Source organism: Passer domesticus, chromosome 14, assembly GCF_036417665.1.
Source record: "Passer domesticus isolate bPasDom1 chromosome 14, bPasDom1.hap1, whole genome shotgun sequence".
Taxonomy (NCBI): Eukaryota; Metazoa; Chordata; class Aves; order Passeriformes; family Passeridae; genus Passer; species Passer domesticus.
Genome location: NC_087487.1, coordinates 7,468,087 through 7,481,692, shown reverse-complemented (window position 1 = coordinate 7,481,692; position 13,606 = coordinate 7,468,087). Strand labels below are relative to the sequence as shown.

The 13,606-nt window shown below is 41.8% G+C and overlaps 1 protein-coding gene across 1 annotated transcript in view; it reads right to left on the bottom strand.

Moving 5' to 3' along the window:
- RFX7 (regulatory factor X7) overlaps positions 1-13,606 on the bottom strand; it is a 49,387-nt gene that overhangs the window by 12,269 nt on the left and 23,512 nt on the right. Inside the window, exons 3-5 of the mRNA XM_064389264.1 lie at positions 8,216-8,298; positions 7,308-7,430; positions 1,218-1,334 (exon numbers count right to left, since the gene is read on the bottom strand). Of these exons, the coding sequence (XP_064245334.1) occupies positions 1,218-1,334; positions 7,308-7,430; positions 8,216-8,298 (323 nt within the window). The remainder of the gene's footprint in view (positions 1-1,217; positions 1,335-7,307; positions 7,431-8,215; positions 8,299-13,606) is intronic.

The following is a 13,606-nucleotide window of genomic DNA, read 5'->3' as shown; positions in this document are numbered from 1 at the left end:
TTCTTACACCGATCTCATCAAATCGGTACACAAAAATATGCTCCCTTTATTATTTGTACTCATTTGTTTATAGTTCTAAAAATCAAATCAGCCTCTTTTTTTTCGTCTCCACTGCATCAGCCTGGGAGCTCACACACAGTGTCTTTTCTCCATGATAAACAAATCCTCTCCAGGATCACTAATTTTTCACATTCTGTGAACATGTCTGTATTCTTTCCTAGGCCACGTAGTTTGCAATTGCTTGCATTAACCTGGCTGGAGTATAGTTACAGTACAAGAAATCTAAGGAGCCTGGGAATTACGGAAGGTGTGAGACAAGGTCACATTTTGATCATTCTGAATTAGAAACATTGGAAATAGAGCTTAAAGAGATCCCCTGGGTCAAGCTACAATTACAACGTATAAGTTCTTCCTTAACACTTCTAGAGCTCTATCCATACATGAGCACTAAGTTTCAGATTTCACTGCTAGATAATCCAACACTGTATTTTACGAAACAGTTTAACTGACACATAACTTCTCCATTTACTACAGCATGGAAGGTTTTTTCCCTCGGTGGAAGACAAGCAATTCTGGGCTGCCTGCTAGCATTTAATTCTCTAAGTGCATGCTTCAAGTGAGACCTGGCAAAGGCCAGTACCACAGCACATCCCTATCATTAGTGTTACTTCTTTTGAGTGGCTTTTAATTAGGGCCTGTGAACCTCAATGCCTTTTAGCCTTTTCATGCTCTCCCTCCCCCGCTTACTGCAGGAGCTTTGCCTTCCCAGCATGTCAGGATGCAGTGAGAGCCAGCCCTGGGGAATGCAGCAGGTAGGACATTACTTCACCATAGCATCTAAGGGCTCTCATGGGAAGGTAAAATTCTCAGCTCAGAAAAGAAAAAATTCTGACTGATGAAAAGACTGGTCTGAAAATCACTAACAGTTTTGGTTCCTTTAGTCCAATATCTCTCTTTGTATTAAATTACAAAACTTTTTTGAAGTCTTGCTGTTGTGACAACTAAGTGTCAGAACCTAAATTTAAATACTTGTTTCCAAAGTTATGTCTTGCAACCTAACACTACTGCAACTAATAATTTTTAAAGAGCATTGGAAAAGCATCGGCATTTTTTATTCAACATTACTTCTACATTTAGCTGATAGTTAAGCCACAACGACAGATGTTCTCCAGGCAAGAGCAGAACAAGCTACTGAGAAGCGTTCTAGCAAAGGATATTTTGATTTGCCTCTTGTGCCTAGACGACGGGCCTTCATATTTGGAAAGACATTTTTCATGATCTTTCCAAAATCAGCAGCACTTAATGGGTGGTAGCCAAGATTGTCACAATAGCTCCTGCAACAAAGAGAAAGAAAGCGTGAATGGAATCGTAGTTAATACCAGAGGCCAGCCTGCATGCTAGACTCCAAAGGCTTTCAAAAGAAAACACTTATCCCCGTCCATATTTAGAACCACATTTAACATTAATGAAGCTATCCACAACGAATTGAATGCATTAAAAATGTATAAACAGAGCTATTAATATCATAGTTTTTGCCTTGTTCTCTACAGAGTTCAAAGACAAGTCATGTGGAGACATAACAAGCAGTGGCACTATCTAGAGCACAGTTGAGATTTACTCCACGTCTCAGTTTGAAGCATATGTTTCGATTCACATATTTCAGGACACAATAAAGCAGAGACCCTGCTCTAGCCAGAAGCACATCTTGAGTGTGCTAAGTCCTGCAGGAATATTTGAAAAGCAGTAGGTAAGAAATGTGTCAGTGTCCAGAGAAAGATTTTGCATATATAACCTCTATTTCATAGACTTCAACAGAACTAAACTTAAAAGATGCCTTCCCAGGGAACCAGCTTTAGAGGTGTAACATAAGCACATATTGAGGACCCAGTCCTCCTGCCACTGAGGCTCTATTGAACTATGAGAGCTGCTTGATTACAGACAACCCTATTTAACAGTCCTAAAGTCAACAATCCTATTCCAGTCCTAGAGTAACAGAGATTTGCTGCTGCAAATGAAGATCATCATGCAGCTCAGTATACAACCTGATGATATAGGGGAATAAAGAAACAAAAAGTAATTATTTTGTCATCTTTACTTGTTCTAGTAAAATGGGCACTGTTACCTGTCTTCAGTTCTCAAAAACAGCAAAAGGAATTCTGTTTTGGCATATGAGACACTTAAAAAATACATTCTTGAGGCAGAGAACAAGAATTGTTGATTTTGCTGCAAAAGGTGAATATTCTGGAAAATCAGAAACACAAAGCAAAAGGAGAAAAAAACCAGGACCTGCTCTGGAAGTGTGTAAGGCTGCACAAAGACAGAAACTCCTGCACTGTTGCACAGACACTGATGTGCTGTGGCCTAAAATGTACCAGTATAAAACCTTCCCAGTGAGACTCCCAACAGCCACAGCATGAACACGAGATAGCAGCGACCTCCTTTCCTGTGAGAAGTCCTCTCAGCAATACACAAAACCAACCTGCCTCTGAAAAGGTGACTGTGCATGATCAGTGTGGTTATCAGCAAGAGCACAGAGAAACAATGACTGCACACCCCACAGCAGCCTCCACTCTAATCAGGTACACACACACACAGCCCCAGAAACTCAGGCAGCTGCAAAGACAAAGCAGCAGTGTGGAACAGATGCTTCACCCAGAGCATCACCCAGTAACAATCTGCATCCAAGCAGGCCAATCAAAATGTCTGCTCTTCCAGATGTAGCTCTGTAGAAGGCTGTATGTATTTCTTGAGATATTTCCACTACCTTTACTTTCTCAGTAAAAATATTGGTTACTACAGAGCAAGTATCTGCTGCTTTTACCCTGGCTGTATGTTGGAAAGCACCACCACAGATTGAATGATTTTGATGAAGACAAACAGCAACATTTATGCTCTTTGGTGCTGACACTCCCCTGCAGAGCCTCCCTACCACATCCACACCAGGAGACATTGGTACACAGGTACACTGTACAACTGGTACACAGTCAGGCATCAGTCTAATTTCTATGTGGAACATCAAGAAGCTTTATATCCAATTTGTACACCAACACATTTCATTTCAATGTATGTCACTCACAGAAGCTGGTTTCTAGATATGTCCCTTTGAAATTATTACAAAGGAATTCTTTGCTGCCTCACTGTACCCTCATAGGAATCAGACATTGCTCCATGTTTAGTAAATAGATCTCTGTGTGCTTTTTGTTCCTTGCATCTTGCCAGACCTCCATGGATTCAAACTTTAGTCTGAAAATTCCTGAATGGAGGGTCTTTGTTGCTTACTGATGCTGATTACAAGACTTTAAATCTCAAATACCATTCAAAGGAGGACTCTCTGAATTTCTCTGCCATAGACAGCAGTATCTTTGATTGAAACTCAACAATGTCAGCAAAATAAAGTAAAAAACCCCAAAAAAACAAGCTAGCAAAACACCAGGATTAGGGGCCTACTATTAACTTCAAAGTTAAAATTATTTCCCCCTTAAGAGAAACTAAATAAAGGCAATAAAATTATCCATTCCTCAAGTCTAACACATCTACTGTAAGACGATCACTCGCTAGCAGCAAAACCATACAATCTAAATGGTCCCCTCGTATCCCCAGTGGAAGCTCCTGCAAGCCTGTAAATTCTGAGCTATCAGTATTATCATGGAATTTCAGCCTCCAGACAGATCATCCTGCATGGCCCCTCCTCCTCCTGGCTTGGCGGAGAAGCCTCCATGTCCATCTGTGGTCTCTCATTGACTTGACAGGACATACCAGGAGTCTCTCCCCTGAAGCTCTTCTCTCTGCTGCTTGCACTCTTGGCACATCGCTGAGCCCAGGAGCTGTTTTGCTCTTTGAAGGGAGGGTGGGAAACAGACGGGGGGAGGGAAGGTCTGAGCAGAGACAGGAATGACAACGGACACGCGGTTGCTTTGTTCCTCTGTACAAAGCTCCCCTACATGATAAGCAGAAAAGGCTTTTTTTTCTGGGGGGGGGTAAGATCTTTGAATTGAATGTACTCCAGACATAAAATACACTGGCAGTGCACCTGAATTAAAACACCCACAAAAAAATTAACCAAAAAGCTGATGAAGAGAGGCTGTGCAGCCCAGCTCACACAGCTTCCTGGGCAGAAAAAACCAGCATGAATAGCACATGATAAAGAACCTACAGAATGAAACAAAATAGAGTTCTGGGTTTGTCCAACCCCAAAACAACCGGTCTCCCAAAATCGGTTAGAGTCAAGAACCTCAGAAAGACATAGGCTCTCATTAGGCTGACAAATAATGCTGGCACATAAATGAGTCCTTATAATCAGGTAGGATGGAAACCAGATGTCTGAAAACCACTAGAGAAATGAAATTGCAGGTCAGACTCCCAGGAGCAGCAGCAGAGGTGAGAAACAACTGCTCTAAGTGGAGTTTGATTGGCTTTCAAAGGAATTACATGGGTAGTTGCTTATGACATGGGACTAGACTTTGCAACACAATAGGTCCCATCCTATTTCTATCACTGAATTTTATATAAAAACCCTGGGTAAGCACTACCCAAAATGATTAGTATGTACCTTGTGTCCCTTATGTGTTCAACAGACATGGCATACCTATACCTACTGCCCTCTCTGTGTTAACTTCTGAATATTCTTCTAACTTGTTGGTTAATATTCTTAACACTTAGTGCATATAATCTATGCATCAGGTGGCACCAAGTGGCCTAGCAGCCAGTAAGCAAGGATTAATGATTTACAGACTAAAGGAAAGAGATACAGGAAGACTCAAAGACCTCCTAATCCATATTAAGCGTATCAAGTGAATCTTCAGGACACCAAACTTAAATATGAATGACTTCTGTCCCTTGCATCACGGCAGTAGAAGATGAGAGAACTCAAGTGTTTACTGAAGGCTCAACAAATCATTTTGTGGGCAAGTAAGGATTTTGCCTGCATAACTACTGCAGGACTGCATTTAGATGTGAAATCCTAATTCTCTAACCTCAGCTAAATCTACACATGGCTGTGTGCAGAAGGATGTTTTCTAATAGGGACAAGACATTGAAAGGATCTAATGGGAAGCAGCATCCATTCACTGCAGACTGGATAACGTGCTGGGCACCACCCCTTGAGCTCCCACACTTTCCAGCCTGTATTCCCACATAACTCCCAGAGGAAGATGGCAGAAGAACTTTGAGCACCCAACAGAAACCCAGCCTCTTACAACTCAATGTATTCTGTCAGTACAAGGAGCATCACAGCACCAACAAGAGGTGAACCAGCTCCCATCTACCTCCTTTCTAAAATTCAGCTGCAAGCTCTCAGCCTTCCCAAGTGCTACTGCCTTATATTGTGATGCATTTTTAATTTATTTAATCCTTTTCAAAAGAAAGATGAATCCACTCACTTTTATCCAGTTAGAAACATGAATTCACACTTAAATTGAAGGGTAACAATACAGAAAGAAGAGCCACTGTATTGAATAAGCCCAGTGAGAAGGGGCTACTGAAATGTGGAGGAGCTGAAAACACTATCAGCACTTGCCAATGGTGAACTTGTGTGGAGTGCAAGCTTCTGTCTTTTCCTCTTCATAGAAAAAAAAATGGAAGGTGATGCGGAAGGCTGGTAGTTTTGCAAGACTTATTTTGACCAAAATTTATGGCAGGAATGAAGATGCTGGTATGATGCAGCAGTCTTCTGAAGCCTTGTACTTTTGATTTATACGTGCAAAGTGCATAAGCTTGCTTATGTGAGCTCATGTAAAATCCATCTCTGCACACAGAAGAAAGCAATGGTAACTGGTTAATATAACAGAACTGAGTTTTGTGAGGTCTTAGCACCCTTAGGTAAAGAAAAAGGACATATCCAAACTAACTCACATATTTATATGCCTGTTCGCCACGTCCCACTCCAAGACTACTTCTCTTTTTGTGTGTAAGAATAGCTCATGAAAATATTCAAAGAAACTGAATGTTTTAAAAACAGAACAGAAGCTTTCAAAGGAGAACAGATTCCAAACATTTGATATTTTCCTGAATATTTGCTTACCACCCTTATTTTGTTAGGGGGAAAAAAATACAATACACAAATACTTGATGCAGCTACATACAAAGCCATCCAAATTTCACACTCCACAATCTGTAAATGATGATATTTCCGGGCATCTGCAGCTTGGCACAGCATGGAAGCCAAGCAGATTTGTTGCTGAAGCAGGCCATAAATTATTAAATAAGAAATATATTTAAGAATAAGGCTCCCATCTCTCTCGTGCACAGCAGCTGCCGCTGTTGCTGTGTCTGCGCGGGCGCTGCTGCGCGGGGATTGGCCGCGCCGCCGTGCCGGTGCCATTGGCTGCACTGCCAGGCTGCGTCAGCGCCGCCGGCCCTGCAGGAGCTCACAAATAGGTGTGTGCATGTTTAGCAACCCCAGGCAAGCCAGTGCCATCATGCTTCAGCTCAATCACAGTAAAACACTTCAGCAGAGAGAGTTAATTAAAAGGAGGTATTTGCGGAAAGCAGCCCTGCAATAACAATTACTATTGGGGTGAATCCTGTAGGCACTTAGGAGGTGAAGGGATTCGGCTCTCTGCAAATTACAGTAATCGTTCAGATTATGGAAATATTCATACTAGATCATAAATCTGTTATTCATCTTCAGGCAACTGGGCTGAGGATGATTATTTCTTTCCCCCTCCCCCATGGGGTATGTTCTGTAAATGAATTCAAATCCAACTTTCATCAGACAGCTCTTTCTCCCTTGCTTCTAATCGCTTTCTCATTACACGGTAGCTTTGAGACTTGACAACACAGACTCACAGTGGCCTTGGTTACTGGTTTCATACATATTCAGATATATTGTGCCTCTGTAGAAATCAGGTTTGCTGCAGGAAGGTCCAATATTTATGCATTATTCTGGAAAGAAAGGTGCGATGGGCAAGATCATACATGCAAAACAGCTGCATCTATGGGGAACAATTCAATTCCTCACCCTTGTTGAGGCAGTCATGTAGGTATGTAAACAAGCAGACCAACACATATTGTAACTGATGCTTTTTACCTGTGCCACTGCACAAAACAAACCCAATATTCATTCATTCACCTACTGATACTTGTTAAGAAATACCTGTACCTTTCCTTCAGTAACTGTACATGTAATGCACAATTTAAACATCACAGTCTTATCCCCAGAGGCAGCAGCAATGAATACAGTTTGCCACAGAGCAGCTTCTGCATTCTCAGGTACAGCAGCGTGTTCCATCACGTGTCTACACACACCAGTGGGGCACCTGCAGAGTCACAGAGCACTGCACTGGCTAAAGCAGCAGCACGGCACTCACTTGTACTCATCATACACCTCCTGCTTGGGAAGGGACGTCTCGGGGTGCTCCTCCAGGGTGTTGCGTATCCAGGAGAAGGCGTGCATCTGCTGGGCACGGCTGGACGACATGGAGAGCTGATCGCTGCGGAGAGAACCAGCACGGTGTGAGGACACGGCTCTGTGGGACACTTCAGAACTGCCTGCCTGTACAGGTGGAGGGACACCACAGACAAAGAGGGCCTGCACTCACGCATCTACCTACTCCTTGAGCCTTGGGCAGCAGTTTCTCCCTCTTTCATCCACAATTTAACAGACTCCACACTCCAGTTCTTGACTGATACACAGCTGTGAGTACACAGTCACTCTTAAATTTATTATTCCTTACTGGCCATCTCTAAACTTTTGCCCACTGAGTTTGCCAGCTGTCCTTTGGGAACACCCAGTTTTCCCAGGAGATACTCAGTGTGCTTCCTGTAGGCATCTGCCTGCCTATAACCATCCTGCTGGGAAGGGGTTTATTTTGTGACACTCTGATCTGCAGGCTGGTTTTCTAGAACTTCCTTTAGTCAAATGAGTGTTACCAGAAATACCATCAGTTTTTTCTTTCACCCACCATCACATTGGTGTTGCTATTTTATGACTTCATACATAAACAGTGTAGGAACAATTACACAGACTGTGAAACACTTTCTGTGATGACTCTTTCATTTTAGGATATTTATAATCACAAGCTTTTCATGCAACAGAAGATTCTAAAGTTAAAAAAAAACCCAACATCTGATCCTCAGGAAAGAAAGAGTACTTAATGTTTAATAAAGGTTGCTTCTGCTACCAACATCATGTGAATGATTCCTCTGCAGTTAAATGCCACAGGAAGTAAAGCAAGTCATCAGTACTAACTGCTCACCTTTACACTCACACACATACCTTTTGTCTCCATTGTTGGGACCCGAAGGCAGCTGAAGGTAGAGGTAGAGTTTCTCTAGGTCTGTAAACTTCTCAACTTCTTGCTAAATAAGGTGTTTTGATTTGGAAAAAAAAAGTGGAGAGAGGTAGGAGAGGAAAAAGCAAGTAAGAATAGTTGAGCTTGACAGCTAAAAACTGTTATCTGACAGTGTATTCCTAAATAATATAATTTAACAAGAATATATTTATTTACGTGCAAGAACATGACTGTGAGCACTATGGGACTAGAAATGTGATTTCCTATTTTATTTGCACATCGTCACCCACCAGAAAGCACTTGTTACAATTACAAAATTCACCTGCAATAAAAGCAGCATCTGGAAAAATGTTAACAATGGATTGCTTCTGTAACCAGACATGTAACATGAAAACTTGGTCTTGTCAAAGAGCACACAAGAAGCACCTCTGAGAAAGCAGAATCACAGCTGTAACAGCATAGAATGCCAGATGTGATCCTGCAATCCACTATATTTACTAATAGTTAAGTGTAATAGACTTTCATGAAGCCATTTTAAAATCTATCTATGTAGATATGGGGTTTTTTGTTTCCTTTGGAAATCACTTATTGAAACTGTTACTGCACACAAGCCCTTCAGATAACATCCATCTCAGTTATGCCAGACTCCTCCTCCAGAGGATACCAGCTGAGGACCAGACACGAAGGGGAGTTTTACCTGTTGTATGCAGCCAGTGACTGCTACACAGAGGCCAGCTTTTGGTCATCAGAAACCAGTACATGGATTGAGCAATAGAAGGAAAATCAACTGTGATAACATGCTCAGGGCCCGCTCAGCAGCAATGCAAGGAAAGCCATGCAGCAGGAGGCACAGGGAGTTTCCTTCAGGAAGGTGCTACAGAAGCACTGCCTGTGCTGGTGCCCCATCAGTACAGAGCTGGAGACTCACACGATCCTTTCTGAAGTCAGAATACAGCTTCTGGATTACTGCTAATTTTCCTTGTCTTTACTGGTGTCTTACTGCCAGTGACATCTTCCAAAAGGAAGAGAAAAGAGGAGGGACCAACAGGCAGTGAGACCTGGCTCACTCCAGCAGTGAGCAGAATGGGGAGTGGGGAAGCCAAAAACCTAAACTTCAAACTGGGGCTCCCTACCAGACCATATCCAGACCAACCTTGCTGGCACAAAACTGACAGGAGCACACAAAGAGGAGGTTCCACTTCCCCCTCCCTGCCCCCAGACCTGCACAAGGACTGTGGGACACGGTGTGCAGGGAGAGCACGGGGTCTGCATGATCCCAGGCAGCAAACCCCACCCCAGAAATGCTGCACACAACGGGGCCACCAGCGATGGGACAGCCTGCCCAGAGCCAAGAGAAACACTTCCAGCAGCACACAGGTAACAGACACTGCATGTGTTGCTTTTATAAGCTGCAGCAAACCACAACATTTGGTTGGGGTTTTTTCCTCTGACAAACTCCTGAAATTTGCTGACACCAATTTCTGTGTGGCTCTACAGCAGCTTACATAGCAGTGGTGCTCAGACCACCAAGTATCCAGAGAGGTACTTCTTAATAATAGGTGTATTTTGTCAAATTCTCTGTTCTGCCTTTCCTGTATCAATCACAGCATTTAAATTGGTGGGTTTTCCTTTAGCAAGCTCATTACTGCAAAGTCAACATTCTCCAAAGAAAGAATTTACAGAAAATTAATTATTTTTGAGAAGACAGAAATTTAACAAGAAAATTTGTACTTCGGTATTAGACATCCTCTTATGCAAGGAACTTAGCTCTTTTTGTTTTAAATGGCAAAAGCCCAAGCAGCACACCAAAGGGCACTGTCTGGGTGGGATTACCTTGCATGGTAAACACTAATCCATGAGACAAAAGAATCCCAGGCAAAACAAATCCCCCCTCCTCTCCCCATGAGTCTGACACTGAAGTGAAAGACAAGTTCTCCCTTCCAAATCTATGTCCTAAATGTAACACAGGAGGAAAGGTTTTAGAAGAAGTATTAAACCTTTCATCAAAATGCACTGCAGTAGTCTCAGTGCCCACTGCAGCTGAAGCCATTTCTGTGTCACATTTGGAGGATGGGACTGTGTGGAAGGGCCCTGTCTGAGCCACTCTGCTACACAGGTCCCACCTGCAAACCCCCTAATTAAAGAAAAACAAAACAAAAACCCTAACAATGAAGGAAAAACGTGACTGGGACTGTGTTAGTAAAACCTTTTCCAAAGGATGTGAGTGAGCTGGTCACTCTCTATGAGTAAAACTGCATCCCTGCATCTGAGGATTACAGCTTCCTCTCATCCTTGGCAGAGGAGCTGGACAGTGATGTTATCTCACTTCTGCACTCAAACCCCACTCCTCTCCATGCCTGGCCTAGGCAGCACTTTCTGCTCAACTCCTTCAGCTTCCAGCAACAGTAGCAGGGAAGCCCTGGAAGGCAGGATCTCCTCAGCATGGGAGAGTTAAAAGAAGTCACAGGCAGTTCACAGAGGTAATCCTACCTGGCTGATAATTAGATAAACCTAAGCTTATTAGATGAGACTGAATCTATTTAGAGAAAATCATCTTAAAACTGAAGCAGTGACAGCAAGGAGATGGAGTGTGACAGTCAGTGCAAGTAGATTTGGGAAAGACTGAATTTTGTTTAGTTAAAATTTTTTAAACAGTGTTTTGTTTAGGCTGTTTTCTCTACACATTTCTGAAACCCTCAAAATTTGGTTACAGTCTTGGTAAGTACAGTCTCTTCAATCTCAGCTGACATCCACCAGTTCTCAATGCCAAAGGTCTGGTGAATCCAGTAATAACTGCAGTTGCTGTTACTGCAGTTGTTCAAAGCATCAATAATTCACAATTTTTTAATGCAATCAGAATCACAGAGTTTGGGAAATTGGAGGAGCACTTCAAGTGCTCTACTAACTGACCAAGAAGAAAAAGGTTCACTCATTCTGTGTTATTCTTTGTGCCAGGTTGGATGCACATGGAAATAAATAAAAAGGAACAAGAACACAAAATACAAATTCCCACCCCAATCCCCAAATAGGTCAACAGTGTGGAAAAAATAGGTCTTTAGAGTGGAAGAGAAAAGGAATGATGCCATTTGAGTGGCATCAAAAGGAAGAATGTGATGCTGGCACCATCTTGGACAAACTCTCCTTCGTGCAGCCTGTTAAAGCTTATGCTACTGTTGTTCTAAAAACCAGAGCCTGTGCAGTATCTGGGGAATCCTTCCTGCTACTTAAAAGGACCTCAGTAAAAATCCTGCTTCAAGTCTCCTGACCTTGATTGACTGGTTCAATCACATCAGATAAGATGGTGTAATTCTCCAAAGGCTATTTATAAATCATATTTCTTGAAGTTGCATTATAAAAATGCACAAGCATGCTAAACTGCTTGCAGGACTGAGGTGTAAAGCCAGCACAAAGCATTGCCTCTGGTACTCTTGCTCTTCACACATTACCTTTATCTCCTGCAACTGCAACCACATGAAACAAAGGAGGATTCAAAGAAGATGGGGAGCAGGCAGTGCTCATACTAATTTTTACACCTTGGCTTCAATTTAGTCAAAAATCTATCAAGCACTCAAAATACCTCCATGATCTTATATTCTGAGACAGAAAAACTAAGGACAAAGAATTAAAAACCTCGAGTCACAGCTAAGCAAAGACTTTCAGTAACACATACAGGAACAGACATCTCTGCTATTTCTGTTTTGACAGTTTCCAAATACAGATAGGTAACTACAGAAATGCACCAAATAAGTAGCAAACAAATTAAACCACACAGATCTGCTCCAAATGAATCTGTCCTTTTGCTGCCTAAGATAGACAAGATTTTCACTGAAACAGATGCAACTTTTTTATCATTTTAACAGGCATTTTGATTGAGCAAAATAAACACCTGTGGAATAAACCAGGATGACCAAAATTATGTGGGGTAGGGTTTTTTAAAATGAAAATAGCAGGTTTTGATATCTGTTTCCATTGTGGGAGACACTAACTTGCCACTGCAAGTTTCTGCAGCATAAAGAGACAAAGATCTATTCAGCACAGAATGAGGTTAAGGACTTAATCTGCACTATAGGAAACAGAGTTTATTCATGTTTCTGCTTGAAGCAGAGAACCTAGAGATTTGAACAGGAATCCCCAAAATCAAAGAATATCTTCCAAGGTTCCTGACCTTGGTGGATTGGTTCTCTCCTTCTGGTTTTCTCTGACTGCTGATCTACTGGCAGGTCACAAACATTAGTCAAGCTTCATTTCAAAGTTGTAAAAAGGGATTACCAGAGGAAAACTCCAAACAAAAAAAAACCCCATGTGCTTCTTCTGGATTGTTTATCTAGTCAGGCCAAACTTTAAATAAGACAGAAGATGAATATAGTAAGGAACAATCCGAAGAGCTGCTACTTCTGTAATGTACACACTGCAAATGTCATTCAAATTTGAACTATTTCAAATTTCCATAATGAAAGCAGAATTAAAGGTTATTTTTGTCCTCAAATTTGGATAAGGGGAGCTGAAGGCCAGGGGCACTCTGCAAGCTTTATGCAAGATTACTGTTTTAGAGAGCATAGACTGCTCTTAATATTTCTTTCCACATTTTGAGTATTTATAGAAGACTACACTCTAATCAAAGTGAAAAAGGCTGTGCCAATGGCAATGTAACCTGCACCTACTGGCAGAAAGGCCCTAAAATTTGTCATACTTCAGCAGAACAAACATCTATTATTTAACAACCAAAGCTAAAAATAGCAAAGTAGTCAAGCAATCATCTCCCCATTCTATGAATAGAGAAACAAAAAGCAAAGGTGAATTACTCTAGGTCAGATGGTTTGTGGGAAATATCACCAAGACAGAAAATAACTAATACTAAAAAAACCTTTTTAATTCTAGAAAGCAGCTAATAAATACATTTGATATGCTTTATCTGAGCAGAAGCAGGAACATGTTTCACATGCTAAACATTCCAAACAAGCCCTAAAAGCACATGGCAGCTTTGTTCTGACAGTGCCCGAGCACAGCTGCCAAGGCTTCATGGAGCTTCTGCCTGTCTCCTGTAGGGCCCAAGAGACAAGTGGCACCTTCTCTGCCTCAGCACAGACAGACACTGCCTCAGCACACCCCACAGCACCAGCAGCTCTGGTTTCCATCAATCCAGCACTCTCTCACCAGCACTGACCTCTTTTCAGAGGACTAAGGAAAGAAACACTGGCCTTCTTGCTGAGTGATTATATGGAACAAACCGTTTTAAAAATGGGGTTCAAAAGTTCACTGAGTATGTGGCTACAAATATAACAAGCGAAATCATAAGAGAATCTACTGCTAGACATGTTTACTACAGTTAAAAAGATGTTATAATGAATTTTTAATGACTGTTTACACCACAATTC